We start from the raw sequence: 27996 nt of genomic DNA, 5'->3' as shown, positions 1-27996 counted from the left end.
CCTCATACTTGGCATTTACCAGAACCTGTCCCAGCTCAGACCCTGCCTAGACCCGCCAGGTGCCCAAGGTTCTCTGGGGAGGGCCAGGGAAGAGGCTGGGTGTCAAACCAAACAGATCTTTATTTGCAGTCATCACTGGGGCCGTTTCTTGCTGCTTATTTGTCTGCTAGCCTGCTCTTCAAGCTGCATGGCCAGGTGCAAGGCCTTGATAACATCTGGAATAAAGGGTAGTGGTACATATGGGGTTAGTGAGAGTCTGAGGAGCCCCCATTCACTCAGGGCAGAGCTGCCAGCACCTGCAGCTGCCCAAGAGCCAGCAGAGGCCACCATCGTCCACCTGCATCGCATCCAGCCACACCCACCTCGCAGGGCTGAGAAATGCTTGGCTTGCTGAGCCAGAGCAGATTCCGCTTTGTTCACAAAGGTCTCCAGGTCATAGTCCGGCTGCTCGGTCATCTCAGAGAGCTCAAGCCAATCTGGTCCTTGCTACAACACAGGGAGGACCTTGTCAGTTCAATAACCATTTAGGAAATCATTCCTGGGGTCCTACCAACTGCAATGCAGACACCTGAGTAAGATGCCTTACCTCTGGTCCATGACCCATACCCTGCCTGTTCACCCTCTCCCCAAGGAAACCCTTAGCTTGAATTCACCCTCTTCCTACCCCAAGCTTGTTTTTTTCTTTTTTTTTTTTTTTGAGACAGAGTTTCACTCTTGTTGTCCAGGCTGGAGTGCAATGGCGTGATCTCGGCTCACCACAACCTCCACTCCCTGAGTTTAAGGGATTCTCCTGCCTCAGCCTCCCAAGTAGCTGGGATTACAGACATGTGCCACCACGCCCGGCTAACTTTGTATTTTTAGTAGAGATGGGGTTTCTCCATGTTGGCCAGGCTGATCTCGAACTCCCGACCTCAGGTGATCTGCCGGCCTCAGCCTCCCAAAGTGCTGGGATTACAGGCCTGAGCCACCACTCCCAGCCTCCTACCCCAAGATTATCCCCATCTCTTATGTCAAATGAATAACATCATTGGTCCTGATGCCCAAGCTAGAAATTTGGGTGATTTTATTTTTATTTTTATTTTTTGAGATGGAGTCTCGCTCTGTCACCCAGGCTGGAGTGAAGTGGCGTGTGATCCTGGCTCACTGCAACCTCCGCCTCCTGGGTTTAAGCGATTCTCCTGTCTCAGCCTCCCGAGTAGCTGGGACTACAGGTGCACGCCACCATAGCCAGCTAATTTTTTTTTTTTTCTTTAAGATGGAGTCTTGCTTTGTTGCCAGGTTGGAGTGCAGTGGCGTGATCTCTGCTCACTGCAACCTCCGCCTCCCGGGTTCAAATGATTCTCCTGCCTCAGCATCCCAAGTAGCTGGGATTACAGGTGCCTGCCACCATGCCTGGCTAATTTTTGTATTTTTAGTAGAGACGGGGTTTCACCATGTTGGGCAGGCTGGTCTCAAACTCTCAACCTTAGTTGATCTGCCTGCCTCAGCCTCCCAAAGTGCTAGGATTACAGGCGTGAGCCATTGCGCCCGGTCAAATGATTCTTTTTAAATAACAGAAATACGACTGGGCGCCGTGGCTCATGCCTGTAATCCCAACACTTTGGGAGGTCGAGGTGGGAGGATCATCTGAGGTAGGGAGTTTGAGATCAGCCTGACCAACATGGAGAAATCCCATCTCTACTAAAAATACAAAATTAGCTGGGCGTGATGGCGCATGCCTGTAATCCCAGCTACTTGGGAGGCTGAGGCAGGAGAATTGCTTGAACCTGGGAGGTGGAGGTTGTGGTGAGCCGAGATGGTGCCATTGCACTCCAGCCTGGGGGACAAAAGTGAAACTCCGCCCCTCCCCCCAAAACAAACAAACAAACAAACAAAAAGCAACCAGATATATAGGCTGGGCATGGTGGCTCACAACTGTAATCCCAGCACTTTGGGAGACTGAGGCAGGCAGATCACCTAAGGTCAGGAGTTCAAGACCAGCCTGGCCAACATGGTAAAACCCCATCTCTACTAAAAATACAAAAAATTAGCCAGGCATGTGGCATGCATCTGTAATCCTAGGTACTTAGGAAGCTGAGGAAGAAGAATCGCTTGAACCCAGGAGGCAGAGGCTGCAGTGAGCTGAGACTGCACCACTAAACTCCAGCCTGGGTGACAGAGTGAGACTCTGTCTCAAAAACAAAAACATATATATAGAGAGAGTACATATTTTGGGGGGTACCTTTTAAGATTTTCATGCTTGTATATCTAAATGGTTCATGAATCTCATGCCCTCATTCCAATCCCATGAACATGGACACAGCTTGGTCTAGGTACTAGTTTCTCTTTTTTTTTTTCTGAGACGGAGTCTTGCTCTGTCACCGAGGCTAGAGTGCAGTGGCACAATCTCAGCTCACTGCAACCTCTGCCTCCCTGGTTCAAGTAATTCTCCTGCCTCAGCCTCCCAAGTAGCTGAGATTACAGGCGCCCGCCACCATACCCGGCTAATTTTTTGTATTTTTAGTAGACACGAGGTTTCGCCATGTTGGCCAGGCTAGTCTTGAACTCCTGACCTCATGATCCACCTGCCTCGGACTCCCAAGTTGTTGGGATTACAGGCATGGGCCAGCGCGCCTGGCCGGCACTAGTTTTTTTGAACCCTTTCCAGCAATCTCCTAACTGCCTCTACCTTTGCTTTTCCCAAGCCCCCAAACCAGGCTCCACATGGTGGCCATATGATATATCTAAAGCTCTGACATGCCCATGTCACCACTCTGCTTAACACCCTCCAAAGGCTTCCACTGTCCTCATGATGCAGTCCAGGCCTGTGAGATGAACCATCTAGAAGACTCTTTAGCATCAGATACCTGTTGACCTGTCCACAGCCTTAATTACCCTCTATCACCTGTTCACTCTTTTTGCTCTGACCACAGTGAGCCTCTCATTCATCCTGAAAGTGCCATGTACTTACAAAACTCTGTACCCCTGAGCACTCCAGGAAGGGGAGGACAGGCCTGAGCACTTACCCTTCACAGGCCCTCCTCAGTTACACCTGCCCCAAGTTCTTCCTTCCTGCTCTGCAATCCTCTGAGCGCCCCACCATTGGGATGTAAATTCCTGCCTCCCAGTCACTTGCTCTTCCACAGTAGGGATTACAGTAGCAGGGGCACCTACCACTTACTAAACCCTGACCACACACTGGGTACTGTGCTGATGCTTTATGAGCATATTACTGAACCCTCAAATACAACCATCCTACCTTGACCATTTCAGAGATGCAAAAACTGAGGTGAGGCCCAGTGAGGCTAAATGACTTTCACAAGGAAATCAGTTTGTTAATGGAAGAGACAGGATTGATCTCAAGTCGTACCCTTAGGGCCTATTACCTATACTTCATGTTTTTTGACCCTTGGATTCAGCAAAAGAGTTGCAACATTCACCAAAAAAAAAAACAAGACAAGATCCCTGCATATGGATCACCCTTCAAATCCTCTATCAGGAGCATGGAGGACAGACTAGCTCTGGTTAGTGTGATGTCAGAAAGCCTATGTGTGCCAACCTGCAGAAGGGGTTGTGAAAATTAGAAGAACAGCTGGGTTAACAGGCAAAGAATTAAAGAGTGCTGGTGTAGAGGGCTGCTTGTTGCTACCCTAATGTGAACACCTGTGGGAACAAGGCCCAGGTCATGTTCTGGGAATGGTGCGGAGCACACTGAGGGCCGTGCTGCATCCAGCTCCCTGGCCAGGACCAGCTGCCTACCTGTATGATCTCCTTGAGCTCTTCCACAGCCCTCTCCTCCAGCTCCCTGATCTGAGTCATGGCTTCGTTAAAGCTGGACATCTGGGAAGACAGTTCCTCCTCTTCCTTGGATAACTGAGAGGGCCAAAAAGAAAGACAACTGTGTGACCCAGGTGCCGCCTCACCAGGCCACACTTCTGTCTTGCTTGGCCCCATCCTGGCCCTTACATTGCCTGGAATCAGCGCCCCGTTAGAGCAGGCTTCCATCTCTTCTGTTTCCATTTGAATCAACTGCTCTCCACTGGGCCCACTGTGGGGGCTCAGCTCCTTGACCCTGAGGAAACAAGGAAGTCTCAGATCCCACAGCAGCCCCCTTGGTACTCACCAGAGGAACATGGCACCGCCCAGGCTTTGAGGCTTGAGGCTCCAAGGGGATGGAATGGCAACCTTGCCTTCAGCCAAGGAGAGAGTAAACTAAAGCTGGACTGGAAAAGCCCCTCACCCAGCTGACTCTCCAGCAGGGCCTGGAGAGGACTGGGACAGACCTAGCATCACGGCGGAACTCCCAAGCCTCAGGTTCAGAGTCACAGAGGAGTATACAGTAGGCCCTGAGGCCCCAGAGCCTCCTCCCCTCTCATCACTGCCCTTCCCGTGCCCAGTCAGGTTCCCCATCCCACCTAGCTGTAGGTCCTAGTACCTGTCTGCATATCTCAGTGTGTTTAAAGTATATTCACAGGAGCTTATGCCTGGTGAGATCGTGGCAATCTGCAAAAGAGGGGTGGGTGATTAAAGGCTGAGAGGCACGGTGAGGATGCTAGATAGCCTGTCCCCAAGGGGCCTCCAGTCGGGGAGTTTCCTCAAGCTTCGGAGACCCACATGGTATTGGTGGGAGGACTCATTTAGCACCACACTGTGCTAGGCCACTTGCCCCATGGGCATTGCGAATTAAGGTGCCTCAGACATTGGTTTACTGCTTTCAAAGACACATCTAATTATCTTTTGCTTCATTATTCCTTTACTGAGACAGTCTTGCTACCAAGGTCCTATCTTTTCTTTTTTTTTTTTTTTTGAGACGGAGTCTCACTCTGTCGCCCAGACCAGAGTGCAGTGGCGCGATCTCAGCTCACTGCAAGCTCCGCCTCCCGGGTTCACGCCATTCTCCTGCCTCAGCCTCCCGAGTAGCTGGGACTACAGGCGCCCGTCCCCACACCTGGCTAATTTTTTGTATTTTTTAGTAGAGATGGGGTTTCACCATGTTAGCCAGGATGGTCTCTATCTCCTGACCCTGTGATCTGCCTGCCTCGGCCTCCCAAAGTGCTGGGATTATAGGTGTGAGCCACCACGCCCAGCCCAAGGTCCTATCTTAAAGCTCTGTGGCTTCTGCTGGAAACTTCAGTTCCCTTAGGCCAAGGGATAATGCCTTAGGTAGAGCTTAGTCAGAAAATCCCACCTTCCTCATGAAAAGGCCCCTACCTAAAGGGTAGGGGAGAATATTCTCTTGAGGGGAAGGATGGCAGGTCTCACATACAAGGGCTTGGGGATAAAACAGAGAAGAGGAAGTCATTCAAGGACACAGCCTTATGATCCAGGCTATTTCTATTTTCTAGGCTCGGAGCCAGTGAACCTGAGGGAGGCCATGGAAGAGACAAGGACTTTCCTCTCCTGCTGACCCAAAGGCCCATCTTCTGAATTCTGGAACCCCCTTTTCATCAGGTAATGGAGGAATGACCTCTCCCAAACCAAGAGCTGCACCTACACATCTTAAAGGGAATAGAGCCTTTCCTCCACGCTTGGTTAGGCCACGAGGAGTCTGGTGCATTAAAGCAGGGTCTGGAAGCCCAGTCACGGTAGAGCCTGGAAACCCAGGCAGCCAGCAGTGCTGAGCTTCCAGCCCAGGGACAGGACTAAGTGTCTCTGTGGAAAGCAACTCTGTCTCCTCTTGCACCATCACCTTCAAAGTGACCCTACTCACCATGCAAGTCCTAGAGTTCTCCCCGATGAAGGAGTCCCTCAGCACCTGTGTAAGCTTGCTCTCACGGAACGGGGTGTGAGCCTTGTTCTGTCCCAGGGCCCTGATGCATTCCTATGGGGACAGCAGGAACAAGTGAGGTCCCTTCTTTCCTTGCACTGACCCCTCCCCATCCCTTCCCAGCAGCTCTCCCGGCCAACCAGCTGTAGCTGTCCCACTACCTTCAGGGCTAAGAGACTCTTGTTGATTTCTGCACCCTCCATGCGGGTCTGCCGGTCAGCACTGGAAGTGTCCGCGCCTCGCTCATTCCCTGCCAGATCTACCAAAGAGAACTTGCCATGCATTCTCCCTTTAGCTCGAAGAAGAATTTGGAAGCAGGCGTGGGAGCGGGAGGAATTGGAGTTGGCAAATGTCTGCCCAGAGGTTCTGTGGTAAAGAAAGGTTATGAGATTCTGTGGTCACCAGCCCCCATGGCACCCAACTCCACAGAAGTTCTCTAGGAAGGGAGGGACACAGGTTAGCAGGCAAAGAAGTCCTGTGTCTTCCTGTCCCAGGCTTCCATCTTGCCCTCCCTGGGTAGCAATTCTCCCTCCAGCTCTGGACCTAATACATTTTCCTGGCAGCCAAATTAGTACTGGATTCTGGACTAGGGCCTTTGCCAGACCTGGAGCCCTAGAAGGACACGGGGAAGGATAAATTGCCTCTGCTAAAGGGCCCAAAGGGAAGGAGGAAGCTGTCATGAACCACCTGCCAGAACTTGAGGACTCTGTAGAGGGCAGCCCCCTCCCTGGGCCTCCATAGCTGCCTAGCGCCCCACTGTACCAATGTCTACAGCCCTAGTGGAAAAGTGCTCCCCAACTTCTGTGCAGAGGGGGTATGAACCCATTACTTCCAGCCCAGAACAGACCCAGAGCTCCTGACTTCCACCATAAAGGGAGGGAAGAGCAAGGAGGAACCCAGAGAAGCCAGGAAGCATGCCTTTGGGATAACACTTTGACTTGTTTTTATTTTTATTTTTTTTTAGACAGGATCTCGCTCTGCCATGCAGACTGAAGTGCAGTGGTGCGATCATGGTTCACTGCAACCTCGAACTCCTGGCCTGAAGTGATCCTCCTGCTTCGTTTTCCCAAACTGCTGAGATTATAGGTGTGAGCCACTGTGCCTGACCTGACTTGGTTCTGATAAGCCTCTGGCCCTGGGGTCATATGTCTTATTGAGACCCCGTAAAGCAGAGGCCTTCGCAGCCCTTACCAAACTGGGCAAAGCAGCACTCTGTGTACTGTGTAAATGGAAGTGTGCTCAGAGCTAGACTTTACTCATAAACCAGACATGAGAAGGTCGCTCCTTCCCCTCACCAGGACTCTCACCTGCAGGCGCTGCCCATGTCGATCATCTTGATGACATCATCAGCAGAGTTAACCAGATGCTCCTGCAGCCCCACCACTTGCACCTGTTGCTTGCCATCCTCCAGCACGCGCAGCTTGGCCTTCTTGTTGAGCAGGTCAAACAGCTGTGCCAGGCAGGGGGAATGAGGCTAAGGCCACTGGGCACCGGGCACCCCACCCGACTGCTCCCTCCTACAGAGCCTGCCCAGCTCAGACAAGAGCCAGCAGCAGGAAAGGCAGAGAATATGAGCTGATGGGTGTCAGCCTAGCAGAGGGCAATATACTTGGGATCTGAGCCGAACTGCCTCAGTTTGCTGTGACACTGCCTTACTAGCTGTGTGAGCCTGGGCAAGTTAATAACCACTCTAGCCTTGCATTTCATCTGTAAAGCTGAGACAGTTAGTGCTTAGAATAGCGTATAGCTCTTAATATCTTATTATTATTATTTTGAGACGGAGTTTCACTCCTGTCGCCCAGGCTGGAGTGCAATGGCGCGATCTCGGCTCACTGCAATCTCTGCCTTCTGGGTTCAAGCGATTCTCCTGCCTCAGCCTCCCGAGTAGCTGGAATTACAGGTGCCTACAACCATGCTCAGCTAATTTTTTGTGTGTTTTTAGTAGAGATGTGGGTTCACCATGTCAGCCAGGCTGGTCTCGAACTCCTGACCTCAGGTGACCTGCCCGCCTCGGCCTCCCAAAGTGCTGGGATTATAGGCGTGAGCCATCACGCCCAGCTCCTAATATCTTATTAATGATAAATATTAGCTATTTTTATTATCTAGATCCCACTCTAGGGAAAGCAACTCTGCAGAAGCACACAGTGAATACAGAGAGGGGTGGAAAGAGATATATGGTGGTACGGGGAGGGAAAGAATGAATATGAGACTGAATGTGCACAATCGGGGAAGAAAGGATGAAGGAAGTAGGCTGAGGGAGGTCAGGACACACACAGGCAAACCTTGCACCTGAAAGGGGGCCCTGAGGAGTATTATTGCCATACTTGTTGAACTTAGGTGCCATCTCACCATCAGATGAAACCACCTACATGTGGATGCCAGGGCAGAGTGGCCCATCAGTGGCTTGACAGCTAATAGGTTTTTGGCTTCAACTTCTAGCCAGCTTCAACGTTTTAAAAAGTGCTGGGCCCCAACAGTGTAAACAAGGGGCTTCTTGCCAGCTACCTTCCCATTGTAGATCTCGAAGAATGTCACATAGACTTCCAGGCCCAATTTCCGGTAGCAGGGTTGATTCTTCAAGAGGAAGACGTCCCGGGCTGAGGGAGAGAACTTTGCTAAGCAAACAGCCTGCCTTTTGGTGCCCAACCCTGAAGCAGCAGTACACAGTACTTACAGGCCATGGCGTAGATCCCTTTGGATGCATTCTGGGCTTTCCCGGAGAGGTCTCCGCCCATAGTCTGCAAAGGGAAGGGGTAGAAGACCATGGAAAAGGGCCGTTGGCCTAGGGCAGAGCACTACTGGCTCCATCACCACAGTGGGCCACAACAGAGCCAGAAGGCTGGACCTAAAGCCCCTCCCTGCATCTGACATGGCAAGGCTATCTCTGGTGATGGGGCATCTGTAACAAGGGGCCCTTTTTTTTTTTTTTTTTGAGACAGTCTCACTCTGTCACCCAGGCTGGAGTGCAGTGGCGTGATCTTGGCTCACTGCAAGCTCTGCCTCCTGGGTTCGTGCCATTCTCCTGCCTCAGCCTCCCGAGTAGCTGGGACTACAGGCGCCCGCCACCACGCTCGGCTAATTTTTTGTATTTTTAGTAGAGACGGGGTTTCACCATATTAGCCAGGATGGTCTCGATCTCCTGACCTTGTGATCCGCCCGCCTCAGCCTCCCAAAGTGCTGGGATTACAGGCGTGAGCCACCGCGCCTGGCCACAAGGGGCCTTTCTTAACAAACTCATTGTCTCCCTTTATAGGGAGCCAGGGATGCACAATGGAAAGGCTCTTTCCCTGCCAGGCCTCAGTACTCACATGTGTCTTGCCACTTCCTGTCTGGCCATATGCAAAACAAGTTGCTTTTCCACCTTCAAAGATTGTCTGTACCAGTGGCCTTGCTGTGAACCTAGAAGAGAGGTAGAGTATTTGTATCTGTTCCCAAACTGTGCTCCGTGGAACATGTCCTGCCACCCTTCCACTGCAGAGTTCTAGGGTTGATTCCTCCTTCTAAGAATAGCACTCCTCTCCTGCCTCAGTGGTCCCACCTGACCCCAACCCCACTTTACAAATCCGAAATACTCCTAGCAAACTGGCAGTGGGATGGGTGTTGGGGGATCACTGGGCTGACTACCCAGAAGCAAGCTGATGGCCCATACTCTAAGCCATCTGACCTTTCCTCTTACCCTGCAGACACAGGATGAAAGCCTAAGCTCAGCATCCAACTTCCAGCAGAAGAGACACTACTGGCTGGGAATGGTGGCTCACGCCTGTAATCCCAGCACTTTGGGAGGCCGAAGTGTGTGGATCACCTGAGCTCAGGAGTGTGAGACCAGCCTGAACAACATGGTGAAACTGTCTCTACTAAAAATACAAAAAAATTAGCCAGGTGTGCTGGTGCATGCCTGTAATCCCAGCTACTTGAGAGGCTGGGGCAGGAGAATTGCTTGAACCCGGAAGGTGGAGGTTGCAGTGAGCTGAGATCTCACCACTGCACTCCAGCCTGGGCGACAGACTGACTGAGACTCCGTCTCAAAAAATAAATAAATAAAAATAAAATAAATAAATATCCCTATGAGGGTACTGGGTGCTGTATTAGAAAGAGCAGATCTAGGGCCAGGCACAGTGGCTCACACCTTTAATCCCAGCACTTTGGGAGGCCAAGGCGAGTGGATCACCTGAGGTCAGGAGTTCGAGACCAGCCTGGCCAACAGGGCAAAACCCTGTTTCTACTAAAAATACAAAATTAGCCAGGTGGGATGGCAGGCGCCTGTAATCCCAGCTACATGGGAGGCTGAGGCAGGAGAATCGCTGGAACCTGGGAGACGGAGGTTGCAGTGAGCCGAGATTGTGCCCCTGCACTCCAGTCTGGGCAACAAGAGTGAAACTCCGTCTCAAAAGAAAAAAAAAAAAGAGCAGATCTGGAGTTCCCCAAGTCTGTGAACCCCAGTGGGCAATGGGGTGGCTGCATAAGGCACAGGAAGAACCCCTGGAGCCTGGCCAGCCCTGCCTCAGCACATAGCGGGTAATACCTCATTCAGGATCCACTCAAGGATGGGCCACTAAGCTACCAAAGGGTATGACCCAAAGAAAACACAAGAAGCGAGGAAGAGCCTCAGAATTCAGCACGTCTGTGAGTAGTGTTACCACGATGTCCCACAACAAAAAGGGGATGGAAGGGCACAAGGAGGGAAAAATGGATGCAAGGGACTAACCTGTAGACAACTTCATTCGAAGCTGTTTCATCAAATGCAAAGTCAAAGCAGAATGCTTGGTTCTCCAGATACTTTGTTAAGTCCACTTTCAACTTGGGTTCATGTACCAAGAGGAGACACTTGCTAGGAATGGAAATCACATCAATTTCTTTCTTGGCCAATTCTGCAGAAGGAGAGTATTTCAGGGGGTGCTCCCTGGAAACAGAGGGCCCCTTAGTCAGTCTGAAGCCTCTTCCTGACTGAGCAGGACTTACCTTGCTTATTCAGTGGGCGTTTCCTAACACAGACACATATTCTGTGCTCTTCAATCTGCAAGTGGATGAGGAGGCAACCAACAGCAAAGGGTCAGAGCAATTTCAAAAGCGAGCTTGTCCAGAACTCCCACCCCTTCCAATCCCATGTCTGGCCTAGTCAGAGGCCAAGATCTAACACTAGGACCCCCGCATCCTCCATTAGATACTCCAGAGCACAAGAAGAGAGCACTGGATTTTGTTCCCATTTTTCTCACTCTGCTGCCTACAGGAGTTTCAGCACTACTTTCATGATTCTTACTGATGCAGGAATCTAGCCAACCTATGGTAGTGGGGGTGGAACCCAGTTTATAAAGATCAGACCCCTCCCAATGTGGGCCTCACTAGCTTTGGCCCACCAAAGGATATTAAAAAATAACCTCGGCTGGGCATGGTGGCTCATGCCTGTAATCCCAGCACTTTGGGAGGCTGAAGTGGGCAGATCATGAGGTCAGGAGTTCAAGACCAGCCTGACCAACATGGTAAAACCCCATCTCTACTAAAAATACAAAAATTAGCTAGGCGTGGTGGCACATGCCTGTAATCCCAGCTACTGGGGAGGCTGAGGCAGGAGAATCACTTGAACCTGGGAGGCAGAGGCTGCAGTAAGCCAAGATCATGCCATTGCACTCCAGCCTGGGTGACAGAGCGAGACTCCAAATAAAATAAAATAAAATAACCTCAGCCAGGCACGGTGGCTTACACCTGTAACCCCAGCACTTTGGGAAGTCAAGGTGGGCAGATCGCTTGAACCCAGAAGTTCAAGATCGGCCTGGGCAACGTGGTGAAACCCCGTCTCTACCAAAAATACAAAAAATCAGCAGAGTGCAGTGGAATGCATCTGTGGTCCCAGCTACCTGGGAGGATGAGGTGGGGAGGATCACTCAAGCCCAGGGAAGGAGGTTGCAGTGATCCAAGATCGTACCACTGCACTCCAGCCTGGGTGACAGAGTGAGACCCCATCTCAAAAAAAAAAAAAAATAAAACCCTCAAAGGTGAGTAAAGATTCCTGCATGCCCTCATTCCTGTAAAGAGAAGTTTTCTGTCTCTCAACTGTACACTTAAGAAAGAGAAATTCTTTGGATGTACTTACAGGATCAGTCATAGTAAGTGGATGACATTCCAAAGTAGCCCGAAATTCTTTAATCATTCGGGCAAATTCACAGTTTGGAAAACTACTGTCATACTCCTGGTTTGAGACGAGAGTGAAAAAGGGCAGACTGTTAAGATATAAGTGCTCTCAGACCCCTATGTGGCAGCAACAGCTCTTTGCTCACCACCCTTCATAGTTGTCAAAATCCCCGCCCTGGCTCTAGGTTGAGAAGCCAGGTACAAAGCACTGGGGAAGAGATTGGCAGAGGGGCCTAAGCATACACCAAAGCACGCTAGGAACTGGGGACTAGGGCCAGTTCCACATTTTAGGAGGCACAGCAGCAGATCAGGCTTCCTAGAAGCAATGAACCCAAATAAGGGGACTGTACTGCAGTCCCTGCCCTCCAAATACGTACAACTGGGGGGAGGGTAGGGGAGAGCAGACCAATTGTGCCCTGCAGGCCCTCTGGCCATCATGCCATGTGAGCATGTGATGGGCTTGCTTACTAGACAATCAGCATGAAATATTCCTCATCTGAGGGCCTTCAGAAACATTTCTGAATTATTTGTTCTCTGAATCCCGATAAACCAGTTAAATTTCCTGGATATCAGAATTGGAGCGTCAGAGACCAGGCGCAACAGCTCATGCCTAAAATCCCAGCACTTAGGAAGGCCAAGCGTTCCAGACCAGCCTGGGCAAAATAGCAAAACTCTGTCTCTACTAAAAATACAAAAAATTAGCTGGCACATGCCTGTAATCCCAGCTACTTGGGAGGCTGAGGCACAAGAATCACCTGAACCCAGAGGTGGAGGTTGCAGTGAGCCGAGATCACACCACTGCACTCCAGCCAGGGCAACAGAGCAAAAAACAAAACAAAACAAAAAAGAATTGGGGCCTCAAGAACTGGAGCCTCAGAAATACTGGGGCCCAACTGTATCTCTGTTGCCCGTAGAGTTTCGGTTAAGACAGCTGTCCAAAAACCCTTACCCTGGCCTCCCAAGAAAGGTACCTGAGCTCGCTTCATTCTCATTTCAGAGTTCTGGGCCTTCTTCTCTTCTCGCTTGTTCTTCATTTTTTCCACTTCCTTCACAATACATGATTTCCTCCGAACTATGAAAACATTAAGGAAAAAAAAAAAAGGAAGCCGACTCTGTTACCAGTTTAAGCCAGCCTACTCTTCTCTGGCTATTAACTGAGTACTGGGCCTTTCCCAGGGAGAGGCCTTCTCTAGATCCTTACTCTTAAATCACTATATGCAAAAAGAAGTAATAGATGTGACTCTCAAGATGGATAAGTCCACAAAGTAGTGGCCTGGCCAATATGAAGTCAAATAGTGATAACTGCACTCCAGTTCTAACCCAAGCTCTCCCTATGCATCTTGGCTACTTTCTCAACAACCACAGAGGTGAGACAGTTCTTGTTTTGTCTTGATAATGAAAGACTGATTCCATGGCCAGAGGAAAACATGTGACAAACAGGGCTTGAACTCAGGTGCCAAGGTAGGCCAGGTTTAGGACGGGATGTTAACTATCTGTGCCTCACTAGAAGCAGAACAGCAGACAGCTCAGTGTGTCTACCTGAGTTCACAGGGTTTGCAGAAGAGCTGCCTCGGATGGAATGGACTTGCTCTTCCACCTCCTCGCTGACCATCCTCAATGGTATTTCAGCCACTGCAGGGCAGGAAGGCCTAGTGGGGGCAGCTGTAGGGGAACAAGAGTCACTGGAGAAGCAGGCAAGTATACTGCAGGCATCTCACCTGAGCCCATGGCCCTGGTTATGGGCCGGGAGAGTGACCTGCCTGCTCGGCAAAGCTCTTATAGTATGTGCAGAGCTTGGGCTTTTCCCTTCACCTCAGCCCACACTCTCATCCTGACCACCCTTTCTGCAAGGGCTGGCTCCTGGGGTCAAAATATCTTAAAGGGTATGTGAACAGTTCAGTATGGGCTTCGACATGAAGGGAAAAGCCTCTGAGTGTGTGAACTCTTTAGACTTCACCCAAGCATGGGTTCTCAGGCCAGGCCAGGTCTGGTCTTAGGGAGAAAAGCCCGGCCTTTCTGACTTCTCCCAAGCCTCAGGAACCCAGGTGGTTAACAGGAGCAAAGACTGAAAATCTAGGGTGACAGGGAACTGGGGCAACAACTAACCAGATTGATTCAATACAGAAAGGTCCAATCCACAACACCTCATTACTTCCCATACATGGTCATGACCCATGCATTTACCTTCATCATATTAGAGCTGAATTTGATATGTGTAAAGTATAATGGTTGTGTGTCTTACACAATTTGCATCTAATTTATATAATTTATTAAAGACTGACAAACAATTCACATTAAAAATTTTTATTTATATTTACTAATTTTCCACACCTCATCTGACTCACTTTAAAAATTTTAAAATTCAATTTATAGCCAGGCGCGGTGGCTCATGCCTGTAATCCCACCACTTTGGGATGCTGAGGCGGGCAGATCACGAGGTCAGGAGATCAAGACCATCCTGGCTAACACAGTGAAACCCCGTCTCTACTAAAAATACAAAAAATTAGCCAGGCGCAGTGGCGGGCGCCTGTAGTCCCAGCTACTCGCAGGCCAAGGGAGGAGAATGGTGTGAACCTGGGAGGCGGAGCTTGCAGTGAGCCGAGATCGCACCACTGCACTCCAGCCTGGGCGACAGAGCGAGACTCTGTCTCAAAAACAAAAAACAAAAATTCAATTTAATATAGGCCGGGCGCGGTGGCTCAGGCCTGTAATCCCAGCACTTTGGGAGGCCGAGGTGGGTGGATCATGAGGTCAGGAGATCGAGACCATCCTGGCTAACACTGTGAAACCCTGTCTCTACCGAAAAAGTACAAAAAAATTAGCCGGGTGTGGTGGCGGGCGCCTGTAGTCTCAGCTACTCAGGAGGCTGATGCAGGAGAATGGCATGAACCCGTGAGGTGGAGCTTGCAGTGAGCCAAGATCGTGCCACTGCACTCCAGCCTGGGTGACAGAGCAAGACTCCGTCTCAAAAAAAAAAAAAAATTTCAATTTATATAAAGTACAAAAAGGGCCGGGCGCAGTGCTCACACCTGTAATCCCAGCACTTTGGGAGGCCAACACAGGCAGATCACAAGGTCAGGAGTTTGAGATCAGCCTGGCCAATATGGTGAAACCCTGTCTCTACTAAAAATATAAAAACTAGCCAGGTGTGGTGGTGTGCACCTGTAGTCCTAGCTACTCGGGAGGCTGAGCCAAGAGAATCGCTTGAACCTGGGAGGCAGAGGTTGCAGTGAGCTGAGATCACGCCACAGTACTCCAGCCTGGGCGACACAGCGAGACTCCATCTCAAAAAAAAAAAAAGGTATAAAAAGAGAGCCAGGCACAGTAGCTCATGCCTGTAATCCCAGAAATTTGGGAGGCCAAGGTGGGCGGATCACATGAGGTCACGAGTTCAAGACCAGCCTGACCAACATGGAGAAACCCCATCTCTACTAAAAAGACAAAATTAGCTGGGCACGATGGCACATGCCTGTAATCCCAGCTACTCGGGAGGCTGAGGCAGGAGGATCAATTGAACCCGGGAGGCGGAGATTGAGGTGAGCCAAGATAGAGCCATTACACTCCAGCCTGGGCAACAAGAGCAAAACTCCGTCTCAAAAAAAAAAAAAAAAAAAAAAGTACAAAAAGAGGGCTGGGCGAGGTGGCTCATGCCTGTAATCCCAGAACTTTGGGAGGCCAAGGTGGGTGGATCACTTGTGGCCAGGAGTTCAAGACCAGCCTGGCCAACATGGCGATACCCCACCCCTACTAAAGATACAAAAATTAGCCAGGCATGGTGACACATGCCTATAATCCCGGCTACCCAGGAGGCTGAGGTGGGAGAACTGGTTGAACCTAGGAGACGGAAGTTGCAGTAAGCCAAGATCACGCCATTGCACTCTAGCCTGGGTGACAAAAGTGAGACTCTGTCTCAATAAATAAATAAATAAATAATAAAATACAGAAAGAAAAAAGCTAATTAATGCTATTAGAAGTCAGGATTATGGGTACCCTTGGGGGAATTAGGAGTTGGAAATATGCCCAACAGGGACTTTTGAAGTTCTGGTAATGCTCTGATCATGTTAGTTACATGAGTGTGTTCAGTTTACAAAAATTCACAGAACTATATACTCAATGCTGTGTGTTCACATCTGTGTGTATGTGTGTGTAATGTTTCAGTTAAGTTTTTTTAAAAAAGAGATGATTTCCAAATAAGAAAGCCGTGTTGGTAGGGCAGGAGCAGACCAGTTCTGAAGCTGGGAGAATGGATGAATCTCAGGATATTCTAGCACAGGGACCAAGCAATGTGCTCCAGGGCCTCAAACATGGCGGGTGGGGGGCACATTCGTTACTCACGAGGAACTGAAAACTGTTTGCGGGGGTTTGCAGCTGCAGGCAGCTCCACCTCCATGCCATTCTCCTGAGCGGTGACGTGAAGCTCTGAGACAGTGGACATGCGAGTGGAGCGGCTTCGAAGACCTGGAGAACCGAGAGCAGTAGCCAGTCAGTGCTGCATGATCTGGAGGGTGGTCAGGGGCAAACCTCCAAGTTTCTGTACAAGGTGAAATAGGTCCCAGCCACCAGGAAAGGGGCTCACCAACTTCCCATGTTCCTTAGAAGGGAAAAATTAGAAAGACCAAGTACCAGTAACCCCAAAACTTCTTTGTCCACATTGTGCAAATCCAGGAGCTCCTGAGGGCAAGGATATCTCCCACAAAGAGCAGCTGTCTTGAGAACCTATAGCTATCCTGAAAACATTTCTGGAGAGAGAGAGACCTAATCCAAGTCCTTGAGAAAAAGTATTATGAATCTTTTTTTTTTTTTTTTTTTTTTTGAGGAGTTTCACTCTTGTTGCCCAGGCTGGTGTGCAGTGGCATGATCTCGGCTCACTGCAACCTCCACCTCCCGGGTTCAAGCAATTCTCCTGCCTTGGCCTCCCAAGTAGCTGGAACTACAGGCGTGCACCACCACACCCAGCTAATTTTTATATTTTTTAGTACAGACAGGGTTTCACCATGTTGGCCAGGATGGTCTCGATCTCTTGACCTTGTGATCCACCCGCCTCGGCCTCCCAAAATGCTGGGATTACAGGCGTGAACCACCGTGCCCAGTGCATCTTTTTTTAGAGACAGACTCTCACACTGTCACCCAGGCTGGAGTGCAGTGGCATGATCTCAGCTCACTGCAACCTCTGCCAAAACCAACTTCTACTGAGTTTCTGAGTATTATAAGTTGAGGCTGATGGCTGTATATAATCCATGTTTTGAATTTTTACAATCATCCTATTTCCCTAATGATTTTTTTTATTTTTATAATAAGATTGAGTCTTGCTATGTTGCCCAGGCTGGTCTCAAACTCCTAGGTTCAAGCCATCTTCCTGCCTCAACCTCCCAAAGCACTGGGCTTACAGGTGTGGGCCATCACATCTAGCCCCAAATGATCTGTAATTTTTTTTTTTTTTTTTTGAGACCGAGTCTTACTCTGTCGCCCAGGCTGGAGTATGGTGGCATGATCTCGGCTCACTGCAACCTCCGCCCCCCAGGCTCAAACGATTCTCCTGCCTCAGCTTCCTGAGTAGCTGGGATTACAGGCGCCTGCCACCACGCCTGGCTACTTTTTGTATTTTTAGTAGAGACAGGGGCTTCACCATATTGGCCAGGCTGGTCTCGAACTCCTGACCTCAGGTGGTCCACCCGCCTCGGCCTCCTAAAGTGCTGGGATTACAGGTGTGAGCCACCGCGCCTGGCCAGTTTTTTGTATTTCTAATAGAGACAGGGTTTCACCATGTTGACCAGGCTGGTCTGGAACTCCTGACCTCAGGTGATCTGCCAACCTTGGCCCCCCAAAGTGCTGGGATTACAGGCATGAGCTACTGCTCAGGGCCTTAAAGATTTTTTTTTTCCATTAAAATGAGCTGTGTAGCTGGGCATGGTGGTGTGTGCCTGTAGTCCCAGCACTTTGGGAGGCTGAGGCAGGATTGCTTAAAGCTAGGAGTTCAAGACCAGTTTAGGCAACAAAGTGAGACCCCATCCTAAAAAAAAAAAAAAAGCTATTGGCTGGACATGGTGGCTTATGCCTGCAATCCTAGCACTTTGGGAGGCTGAAGCAGGAGGATCACTTGAGGCCAGGAGTTTGAGACCAGCCCAGGCAACACAGTGAGACCTTGTCTCTACCAAAAAAAAAAAATTAGCCAGGTGTGATGGGGCACACCTGTAGTCCCAGCTACATGGGAGGCTGATGTGGAGGATTGCCTGAGCCCAAGAGTTCAAGGCTACAGTGAGCTACGATCATATCACGGTATTCCAGCATGGACAACCAAGTGAGACCCTGCCTTTGAAAAACAAAACAAAACAAAACAGGCTGGGCGCGGTGGCTCACGCCTGTAATCCCAGCACTATAGGAGGCTGAGGTGGGCGGATCACGAGGTCAGGAGATCGAGACCATCCTGGCTAACACAGTGAAACCCCGTTTCTACTAAAAATACAAAAAATTAGCCGGGCGAGGTGGCGGGCGCCTGTAGTCCCAGCTACGCGGGAGGCTGAGGCAGGAGAATGGCGTGAACCCCTGGGGGGCGGAGCCCGCAGTGAGCCGAGATCATCGCGCCACTGCACTCCAGCCTGGGCGACAGCGAGCCTCCGTCTCAAAAAAAAAAAAAAAGAAAAACAAAACAAAACAAAAAAAAGCTGTGGCAATATCCTTTGAGGACATGAACACGGAATGGGACTGCTGCGAGTCCCAACTCTCCTGCCTGACCTTATGGTACACCCAGCAAGAAAGGGCCAGCACCACAACAGTCAGGCCCAAGCTTGCAATGGCACCACCCTCTGCTCAGGGCCCCCAGAACCTGAAGTTCCAGCCAAGTATTCTGTGAGTCCCTGAGGTAGCTGGATCATTTCAGGGCAATGATGACCCCTAGACCTGGAGAGCTGTGCAGGTCACCAGCCTTCAAGGTACAATTGGCTTTAAGCTGGATCTTTTGGGAAGCTTACCCCCTAGAGTCACAGTCTATCATGTTGTCAGAGTAGGTTTTCACAGACTACTTCTGCAGAGAGACCCCAACCACCTAGACCAGGAGGCAATGCTGTTATTCTCTCCAGCCCCAGCCATCCCTCTCTATAGCGCCACCAACTGTACTTTTAAACAACCCACAGACCTAGTGTCTCCCTTTTTCAAAGTCTCTTTCCAAGGTATACTGTTCCCCTGAGGGGGCTGAGCCCTGAGGGAAGAAAACAGGCCTACCAATGGCTGATTCCCACTCTCCTCAGCATCAGGCTCTGGATTCTACAGAAAAGGTTTCTAGGCCAGGCGGCAAATTTCCTAAATGCACCATGTCTCTTAAAGGTTGGCCTGATAGCTGTAGATTGGATTCTTCCTCATAGAGAAAGATGCTTGGAACACAGGCAGGACTCAGCCCACATAGAAACCACCTGCAAAAGAGGAGCTTCCACAACTCTGAGTCCTAGAAACATAATTCCTGACACAAATTCCATGATAGCAAGCTAGTAGAAATCCACTTACTTTCTTTTGGAGCAGGAATTTTGGAGTTGACGGATCTCCGTTTTTGTTTCTGAAAAACAAATCAAATTGTCACAATATATGGCTCTTATCAATTCTCAAGGGCCTATCCTGGGCCCGTGTACTATGCTAAAATGCCAGACAATCAATCAGCAAAGAGTCAATAAGCAAAGTGAATTCTCTGGGGCACTGGCTGCAGCCAGATGACAGGCACCTACCTGGATTGTTACATTTTCCTGCAGGGGCAGATTGTCCTTCGGATGTAAGGGAAGAAGCTGTAAGAGTTCTGGGTTTATCGCAGCCACATCATCAAAATCAATCTGCAAGGAGCAAGTAAAAGTTTCAATGAAACAACATTGTGTGGCTGGGCTTGGTGGCTCACGCTTGTAATCCCAGCACTTTGGGAGGCTGAGGCGGGCGGATCATGAGGTCAGGAGATTGAGACCATGGTGAAACCCTGTCTCTACTAAAAATACAAAAAAAATTAGCCAGGCGTGGTGGCGGGCGCCTGTAGTCCCAGCTACTCGGAGAGGCTGAGGCAGGAGAATGGCGTGAACCTGGGAGGCGGAGCTTGCAGTGAGCCGAGATTGCGCCACTGCACTCCAGCCTGGGCGACAGAGCGAGACTCCGTCTCAAAAAAAGAAACAACATTGTTCAATCCAAATACATTTCTTTTTTTTTTTTCTTTTGAGACAGAGTATCGCTCTGTCGCCCAGGCTGGAGGGCAGTGGTGCGATCTGGGTTCAATGCAACCTCTGCCTCCTGGGTCCAAGCAATTCTCCTGCCTCAGCCTCCCGAGTAGCTGGGACTACAGGCACGCACCACCACACCTAGCTAATTTTTGTATTTTTAGTAGAGACATGGTTTCACCATGTTGGCCAGGATGGTCTCAAACTACTGGCCTCCAGTGATCTCCCCACCTTGGCCTCCTAAAGGGCTGGGATTACAGGTGTGAGCCACTGTGCCTGGCCCCCCCCAGGCTGAGGCGGGAGAATCGCTGGAATCTGGGAGGCGGAGGTTGCATTGAGCTGAGATTGCGACACTACCCTCCAGCCTGGGCAACAGTGCAAGACTGTCTCAAAAAACAAAAAACAAACAAACAAACAAAAAACAAACAAAAAAAACAACATAAAAAAACCAAATACATTTCTATAGACAGGGGTGCCCCTAAATTCAAACCTTACCAACTTTAAGTTCCACTAAGTATGAATAGCTATAAAACAAACAGTTACTCCTTAATAATGGTTTACTATCTAGATGGATATGGGTTTCTGATTTCCAAGCCAATGGTAGACATCAGTGATGAGAATGAGGTGAAGAGGAGGGCAGACAGGCAGGCAAACAGTCGGGTACTCCACAGCAGATTTAGGCCACTTGGCTCCCCTGCTGTTCTGCTGGGCAGTGAGGTCCTGCTGGGCACAGCCCCCCAAGCACCTCTTGATGGCTGACACGGAAGAGGAAACAAGTTCTAACTGTCTGGTGAGAGTCAAATGGAGGCCCTTTAGGATCTCATGGGCAGGGGCAAGTTCCCAACAGCTGCTACCTAACCCTAAGACTACCTACATTTTCTTCTGGGCCCAGAAACTTCTTCCCCAGTTACGGCTTCCTGCCCAAGCCTTACCTATTTCCTGTTGATGCCTGCAATGAGGTCACAATTCTAAGTTTACATCATCAAGAGTCCTGCAATCCTCCAGGAACAACTCAAACTTCACCAGGATAACTTTACAACAGGTTCAGACATATCAAATTTATCCCAACTTTGTTATTTGTATTTCAAAATGTGACAGAGCTGAAGCATGTACTCCAGGGTGAGGGCTTTACTGCCTAGAGATGAAACCTGCAGGACTGGGCGCGGTGGCTCATGCCTGTAATCCCAGCACTTTGGGAGGCTGAGGTAGGCGGATTACCTGAGCTCAGGAGTTTGAGGCCAGCCTGGGCAACATGGTGAAACCCCGTCTCTACTAAAATACAAAAAGTTGGCTGGGCGTGGCAGCTTGCGCCTGTAATCCCAGCTACTCAGGAGGCTGAGGCAGGAGAATGGCGTGAACCTGGGAGGTGGAGCTTGCAGTGAGCCGAGATCGCGCCACTGCACTCCAGCCTAGGCAACAGAGTGAGACTCCGTCTCAAAAAAAAAAAGAAACCTGCAGTTATTAGCTGCCTATTCAAACATTTGTTAGGCACCACGAAGACAACAGCCTGCAGGGGGAAGGTATTGAAACATGAATTAAGACATATATAGGCCATGCGTGGTGGCTCACGCCTATAATACCAGCACTTTGGGAGGCTGAGACGGGCAGATCACCTGAGGTCGGGAGTTTGAGACCAGCCTGACCAACATGGAAAAACCCCGTTTCTACTAAAAATACAAAATTAGTCAGGTGTGGCGCATGCCTGTAATCTCAGCTACTCGGGAGGCTGAGGCAGAAGAATTGATTGAACCCCGGAGGCGGAGGTTGCGGTAAGCCAAGATAGCACCATTGCACTCCAGCCTGGGCAACAAGAGCGAAATGCTGTCTTAAAAAAAAAAAAAAAAAAAAAAAGACATATATAACCCCTGCCACCATGAGCTCAATTTCTAATGGGGATTATAAGTCATATGCACAAAGGAAATCAAAGCAGAATGAGATTAAAAAAAAAAAGGAGGATAGAATCACTAAATGCAAAAGCTGGCAAGCACTTCAGTAATCACACTTCTATCCACACTTCTGGGACAGCCAGACTCTTGGTACATACTCCCCCATTTCCAACCCCTAAACTACAGAGAGCATAAACAACAAAGAAAACCAGAGTGTTTTTTTTTTTGAGATGGAGTTTCACTCTTGGTGCCCAGGCTAGAGTGCAGTGGCATGATCTCGGCTCAGTGGAACCTCCGCCTCCCAGGTTCAAGCGATTCGCCTGCGTCAGCCTCCTGAGTAGCTGAGATTGCAGGCATGTGCCACTATGCCCAGCTAATTTTGTATTTTTAGTAGAGACAGGGTTTTACCACGTTGGCCAGGCTGGTCTTGAGCTCCTGACCTCAGGTGATCCGTCCACCTCAGCCTCCCGAAGTGCTGGGATTACAGGCATGAGCCACCGCACCTGGCCTTTTTTAGTTGGAATCTCACTCTGTCACCCAGGCTGCTAGAGTGCAATGGCACAATCTCAGCTCGCTGCAACCTCCACCTCCCTGGTTCAAGCGATTCTTCTGCCTCTGCCTCCGCCTCCTGAGTAGCTGGGACTACAGGTGCGCACCACCACGCCTGGCTAAGTTTTTGCATTTTTAGTAGAGATGTGGTTTCACTATATTGGCCAGGCTGGTCTTGAACTCCTGACTTCATGATCTGCCTGCTTCAGCTTCCCAAAGTGCTGGGATTACAGGCGTGAGCCACCACGCCCCGCAGAAATCAGAGTTTTAAGCCTTGCTCTGACAATCAACTGATTCTCATGTTGATAATTCAGGGTGAACATTCCAGGAGAAAGGAAAAAGTGTAAAGGCAGCAGGGAATTAGGCAGTCACAGAGCAGTAAACTGCCTCATTTGCCAGGGCATAGGATATGTGGAAGAAGAGTGTGTGGTACAAAGAAAAAGGGTGATTAGAATCAGAGCTTGAGCCAGGTGCGGTGGCTCATGCCTGTAATCCCAGCACTTTAGGAGGCCGAGACGGCCAGATCACTTGAGGTCAGGAGTTTGAGACCAGCCTGGTCAACATGGTGAAACCCTGTCTCTACTAAAAATACAAAAATTAGCTGGGTGTGGTGGCAGGTGCCTGTAATCCCAGCTACTTGGGAGACTGAGGCAGGAGAACTGCTTGAACCTGGGGGATGGAGGTTGTAGTGAGCCAACATCGGCTCACTGAGGGAGATCGTGCCACTGCACTCCAGCCTGGTGACAGAGTGAGACTTCGTCTCAAAAAAAAAAAAAAAAAAAAAAAAAAAGATCAGAGCTTGAAAAGGCTCTGAATGCCCCACTAAGAAGTTTGGATCTTATTCCAAAAGCAGTATTTGATCTGAGGTAAGACAAGGGATATATTTCTAAACAAACAACAAAAACAAATCACAAAGGACTGATAATAGCTAGTTGATAGGAATTTTAGGAACCTCTTGATTCTTTAGGGGCAGATAATGGAAAGTATTCAATCCTTTTGTTTCTCAAATATACCACCTAAATATCTCTACTATACGTACTATGCTAAGCAAGCTTTTTGCGTGTTTTATCTTTTTTATTTATTTGTTTTTGAGACAGGGTCTCACTCTGTCACCCAGGCTGGAGTGTAGTGGCTCACTGTAGCCTTGAACTCCTGGACTCAGGCAATCCTCCTGCCTTAGCCTCTGGAGTAGCTGGGACCACAGGCGCAAGCCACTATGATTGGCTAATTGCTTTTTATTTTTAGTAGAGATGAGGTCTTGCCTTATTTGCCCAGGATGGACTCAAACTCCTGGCCTCAAGAGGTCCTCCTGCCTCAGCCTCCCAAAGTGCTGAGATTATAGGTACTGTGCCCAGCTACATGTATTATTTTATTAAGCTCCATGGAAGAGAGTCCAAGAGTCTGTCTCCTTCACCTCTGTATCCCTAGCACCCAATAAGTGTCTAGCATTTTGGAAGCAGTCCAAAAAATGTGCTGAGTAAATCCTCACAACAACCCTGTGAGGTAGACATTATCATCCTCACTTTATAGATGAGGAAACTAAACTTCGAAGAGGGGCAGAACATGCCTGAGAACACAAAGCAGTGGCAGAGCCAGACTAGAATCCAGGTTTTCATACTCCTAGCCCAGTGACCTTTCCACTACACCACAATGCCACTAGAACAGAAATGTCTTAGTCACAGTGCTCTCCTCAAAGTCCTTCCAAGGTTCCCCACTGCCTACAGAAGAAAACCTAACCAGCTCAGTGCCAGACATGAAGACCTTTATCTCCTTTTTCAGCTGTTTTGCTGCTGCCAAGCATCCTGGGCCTTGCACTGCTTGTGGCCAGCTTCTTCATGGTCCCCATGTGTGCCATCTTGCTGCTTCAGCTAAGCCTTCACACTCCACCCTCCAAGCCCAGCCCATTCTCAGCAAGTTTCCACCTCTGAGCTGCTCTAGCAATGCTCATCTGTGCCATTCATCACAAGTTGCCTTCTGTTAGTTGGTGATTCAGAAAGGTATTTTTGTCTCCTCAACCAGGTTATTGATTTCATTCACCAAACTGATATCACAGGTAGTGTGCATGCAGAACTTAGCTTGGGCAAGCAAAGTTTTCTAAAACCTAAAATTCTGTGCAGTTTGCTTTTTTTTTTTTTTTTGAGATGGAGACTCGCTCTGTTGCCCAGGCTGGATGGAGTGCAGTGGCGCGATCTTGGCTCACTGCAAGCTCCACGTCCCGCGTTCATGCCATTCTCCTGCCTCAGCCTCCCGAGTAGCTGGGACTACAGGCGCCCGCCACCATGCCCGGCTAATTTTTGTATTTTTAGTAAAGACAGGGTTTCACTGTGTTAGCCAGGATGGTCTCGATCTCCTGACCTTGCGATCCACCCACCTCAGCCTCCCAAAGTGCTGGGATTACAGGCGTGAGCCACCGCACCCGGCCCTCTCTTTTTTTTTTTTTTTTTTTTTTTTTGAGATGGAGTTTCACTCTGTTGCCCAGGCTGGAGTGCACTGGCGTGACCTTAGCTCACTGCAACCTCTGCATCCCGGGTTCAAGTGATTCTCCTGCCCCAGCCTCCCAAGTAGCTGGGATTACAGGCCCGTGCCACCACGCCCAGCTAATTTTTGTATTTTTAGTAGAGATGGGGGTTTCCCTATGTTGGCCAGGCTGGTCTCGAACTCCTGATCTCAAGTGATCCGCCCACCTCGGCCTCCCAAAGTGCTGGGATTAGAGGCGTGAGCCACCGTGCCTGGCTGCAGTTTGCCTTCTACAAACATACCAGAAAACTATTGATTGCTTCAATTTAGAATGGACCTGACTAAATAAAATCCCAATGCATCTGGAAGGGGACCATTCTTTTGTTTTTTTTTGTTGTTGTTGTTTTTTTTTTTTTTTGAGACAAGTCCTCATTCTGTTGCCCGGGAGGCTGGAGAGCAGTGGTGCAATTTCAGCTCACTGAAACCTGTGCTTTCCCAGACTCCAGCGATTCTCCAGCCTCAGCCTCCAGAGTAGCTGGGACAACAGGCATGCACCACCATGCCCGGCTAATGTTTTTTGTATTTTTTGTAGAAATGAGGTTTTGTCATGTTGCCCAGCCTGGTCTTGAACTCCTGAGCTCAAAGTGATCTGCCCGCCTCGGCCTCCCAAAGTGCTGGGATTATACATGTGAGCCACTGTGCCCAGCCAAGAAGACCTTTTTTTTTTGAGGAAAGGTCTCACTCTGTCACCCAGGCCAGAGTGCAGTGGCTCGATCATGGTTTAATGCAGCCTCAACCTCCCAGGCTAAATCAATCCTCCCACCTCAGCTTCCAGAGTAGCTGGAACCACAGGCGTGAGCCACCACGCCCTGCTAATTTTTTATTTTTTGTAGAGACAAGGTCTCAACATTTTTCCCAGGCTGGTCTCGAACTCCTGGGCTCAAGCAATCCTCCAGACGAGGCCTCTCAAAGTGTCAGGATTAGAGGCAAGAGCCACCGCACCCAGCCATTTTTTTTTTTTTTTTTTTGAGACAGATTCTCACTCTGTTGCCCAGGCTGGAGTGCAGTGGCACAGTTTCGGCTCACTGCAACCTCCGCCTCCCGGGTTTAAGCAATTCTCCTGCCTCAGCCTCCCGAGTAGCTGGGATTACAAGCATGCACCACCACGACCGGCTAATTTTTGCATTTTCAGTAGAGACAGGTTTCGCCATGTTGGCCAGGATGGTCTCGAACTCCTGACCTCAGGTGATCTGCCCGCCTCAGCCTCCCAAAGTGCTAGGATTACAGGCGTGAGTGAGAAGAGCACAGCATCAGAAACTAGGCTCTCACAGATTCCACTTCTGCACAGATCCTTTATGTAGGAAAACATTAAATGTGGTAGAGGAATTATCATAGAACCTACCTCTTTGCCCTTTGTGGCACCTCCTTCTGCCCATTCCACTGAAACACAGGATTTCTCCAAGTTCACAGTCCTTACATTGGCACTGTGAATTAAGCCTATCAAGTATGAAAAAAAAAAGAGTTACCCATCTCTTTCCTGAGAGCTTCACTTCTAAGATTCCACAGAGATTCCCAAAGTGGAGTTAACCTGAAGGAACAGGCAGCTGCCTTAAAAAAAAAAAAAAAAAAAAAAAAAAACTAAGAGAAACAAATAAATCTCCTGGGCTTCACCCTTAGAATATCCACAGTGAGGTGGGCAGGGGACAGGTTTTTAAATTGAGCTGCATGGGATAAGGATTCACCCCTACTTAAGAGAGCCTACAAAAAAAGAGGGCCTACAGAAGAGAACACACAAAAGGTATGTTTGAGCAGAGGATTCCCTATAACCCTTAGATGAACTTTTCCTCAACATAGCATTGAGGATCTGGCCCTTTTGGGGTTTTCCTAACTCATTTCTGGCGGTCATATCTGTCCATTTCCCTAATGACACGGGTATCAGACCTGCCAGAACTGCGATACCTGCTTAAGCAAAAGAGAGAGCGACTACAAGCTCCTCAAGAGCAGGGATCTTGTCTGTCCCGTTTACCTGACATACCCCAACAGCGCAATATTTATTCGAGAGTAGAGGGGCCAGAAGACCGAGGTCCCCATAAGAGCAGGGCATTTTCAGGGGAGAATTTTGGAAGGGAAGTGAATTTAGAAGCCCCAACTTCCCTGGGAGGTCTACCAGCCTTGGAGAAGGTCCGCCCACTCCCGGAGGACTGCGAAAGGGACCCACGTCCAGCGCAGGAACTCTCACCCCTGTGTAGGGAAGAATGACTGCCAGTGCAGAGACCCGGAGTGAGTGCGTGTGAAAAGGAGGGAGGGAGAGAAAGAGAGTGAGAGCCTATTTGTGTGTCCGGGGAGGAGCAGTAATTTCAGTCGTCTCACCGCTCACGAGTCCCCTTGACCTAGGGACCCTGCTCCTCACCGTTACTGCGTTGGATCTTGATAGCGAGACCGGGAAACAGGCGGGCCTGAAGAGACGAGTCCATGGCCATTCGGAGGGTCAGCAAGGAAGAGAAACGCGCAATACCAAGAAACCTCAATTTCGCTAACCCTACGAAGTCTTAACGCCTTGTAAACCGCCGCAGTTTAAATCCCGCGCGCAAGCGTCCTTAAAACGTCATCCCGCTGTCCCCGCCCTCGCTTCCGCCAGTCAGCAGCGCCCTGACTAGCCTTGGGGTATACGCAGTTCCGAACCATCTTCCAACGCCCGGCACCGCCCATGCGTCTGGCCACACCCCCGAGCGCTGTGCCTTCTGGGAATTTCGCCGCTCCGCGGCGTCTGGGGCTCCCACTTCCTGGTATTGTCCTTGGTCACCTTGTACTGCGGGGTTCCCGAAAACTGGGAAACCTCAGTATGTATTTGAGAGTGAGGGCCCTGGGATCCTACAGACATGGGTTCGAATCGTAGCTTCTTCAATTGCTAGTTCAGTGACCTCGAGCAAGTTGGAGACTTGGCCAGGCGCGGTGGCTCACTCCTGTTAATCCCAACACTTAGGAAGGGAGAGCTGGGAGTGATCGCTCGAGATCAGAAGTTCAAGACCAGACAGGGCAACATAGCCAA

At 49.7% G+C, this 27996-nt stretch overlaps 1 protein-coding gene across 2 annotated transcripts; it reads right to left on the bottom strand.

Annotated features, from left to right (window-relative positions):
* Positions 1-18: 18 nt before the first annotated feature.
* On the bottom strand, positions 19-27427 carry KIF2C (kinesin family member 2C). Of its 2 annotated transcripts, XM_030823764.1 has the most exons (21): positions 27358-27427; positions 26350-26444; positions 19585-19686; positions 19370-19418; positions 16208-16330; positions 13412-13534; positions 12844-12944; positions 11835-11930; positions 10706-10760; positions 10452-10614; positions 9055-9145; positions 8421-8484; positions 8252-8343; positions 7054-7196; positions 5908-6112; positions 5690-5800; positions 4415-4482; positions 3946-4051; positions 3739-3852; positions 363-486; positions 19-215 (listed from the first exon to the last, which is right to left on the bottom strand). In XM_030823764.1, exons 1-21 carry the CDS (start codon positions 27425-27427, stop codon positions 133-135), a joined length of 2178 nt encoding a protein of 725 aa, XP_030679624.1. In that variant the 3' UTR covers positions 19-132. The 2 variants fall into 2 exon arrangements, with proteins under 2 accessions (XP_030679624.1, XP_030679625.1); XM_030823765.1 differs by lacking the exon at positions 13412-13534.
* Positions 27428-27996: the final 569 nt, after the last annotated feature.

This window comes from Nomascus leucogenys, chromosome 12, assembly GCF_006542625.1.
Source record: "Nomascus leucogenys isolate Asia chromosome 12, Asia_NLE_v1, whole genome shotgun sequence".
Lineage (NCBI taxonomy): Eukaryota > Metazoa > Chordata > Mammalia > Primates > Hylobatidae > Nomascus > Nomascus leucogenys.
Note: the sequence above shows the minus strand (reverse complement) of the source record. Positions and strands in the feature narration are given on the sequence as shown.

What these genes read in the sequence shown, in the direction of transcription:
- KIF2C (XM_030823764.1), bottom strand. Translation starts at nt 27,427, where the DNA reads ATGGCCATGGACTCGTCTCTTCAGGCCCGCCTGTTTCCCGGTCTCGCT. An exon ending in AGAACTCTAGGACTTGCATG is followed by an intron (nt 4,483 to 5,689) that starts GTGAGTAGGGTC and finishes CCTCTTTTGCAG; the next exon opens with ATTGCCACGATCTCACCAGG. An exon ending in GGGCGCTGATTCCAGGCAAT is followed by an intron (nt 3,853 to 3,945) that starts GTAAGGGCCAGG and finishes TGGCCCTCTCAG; the next exon opens with TTATCCAAGGAAGAGGAGGA.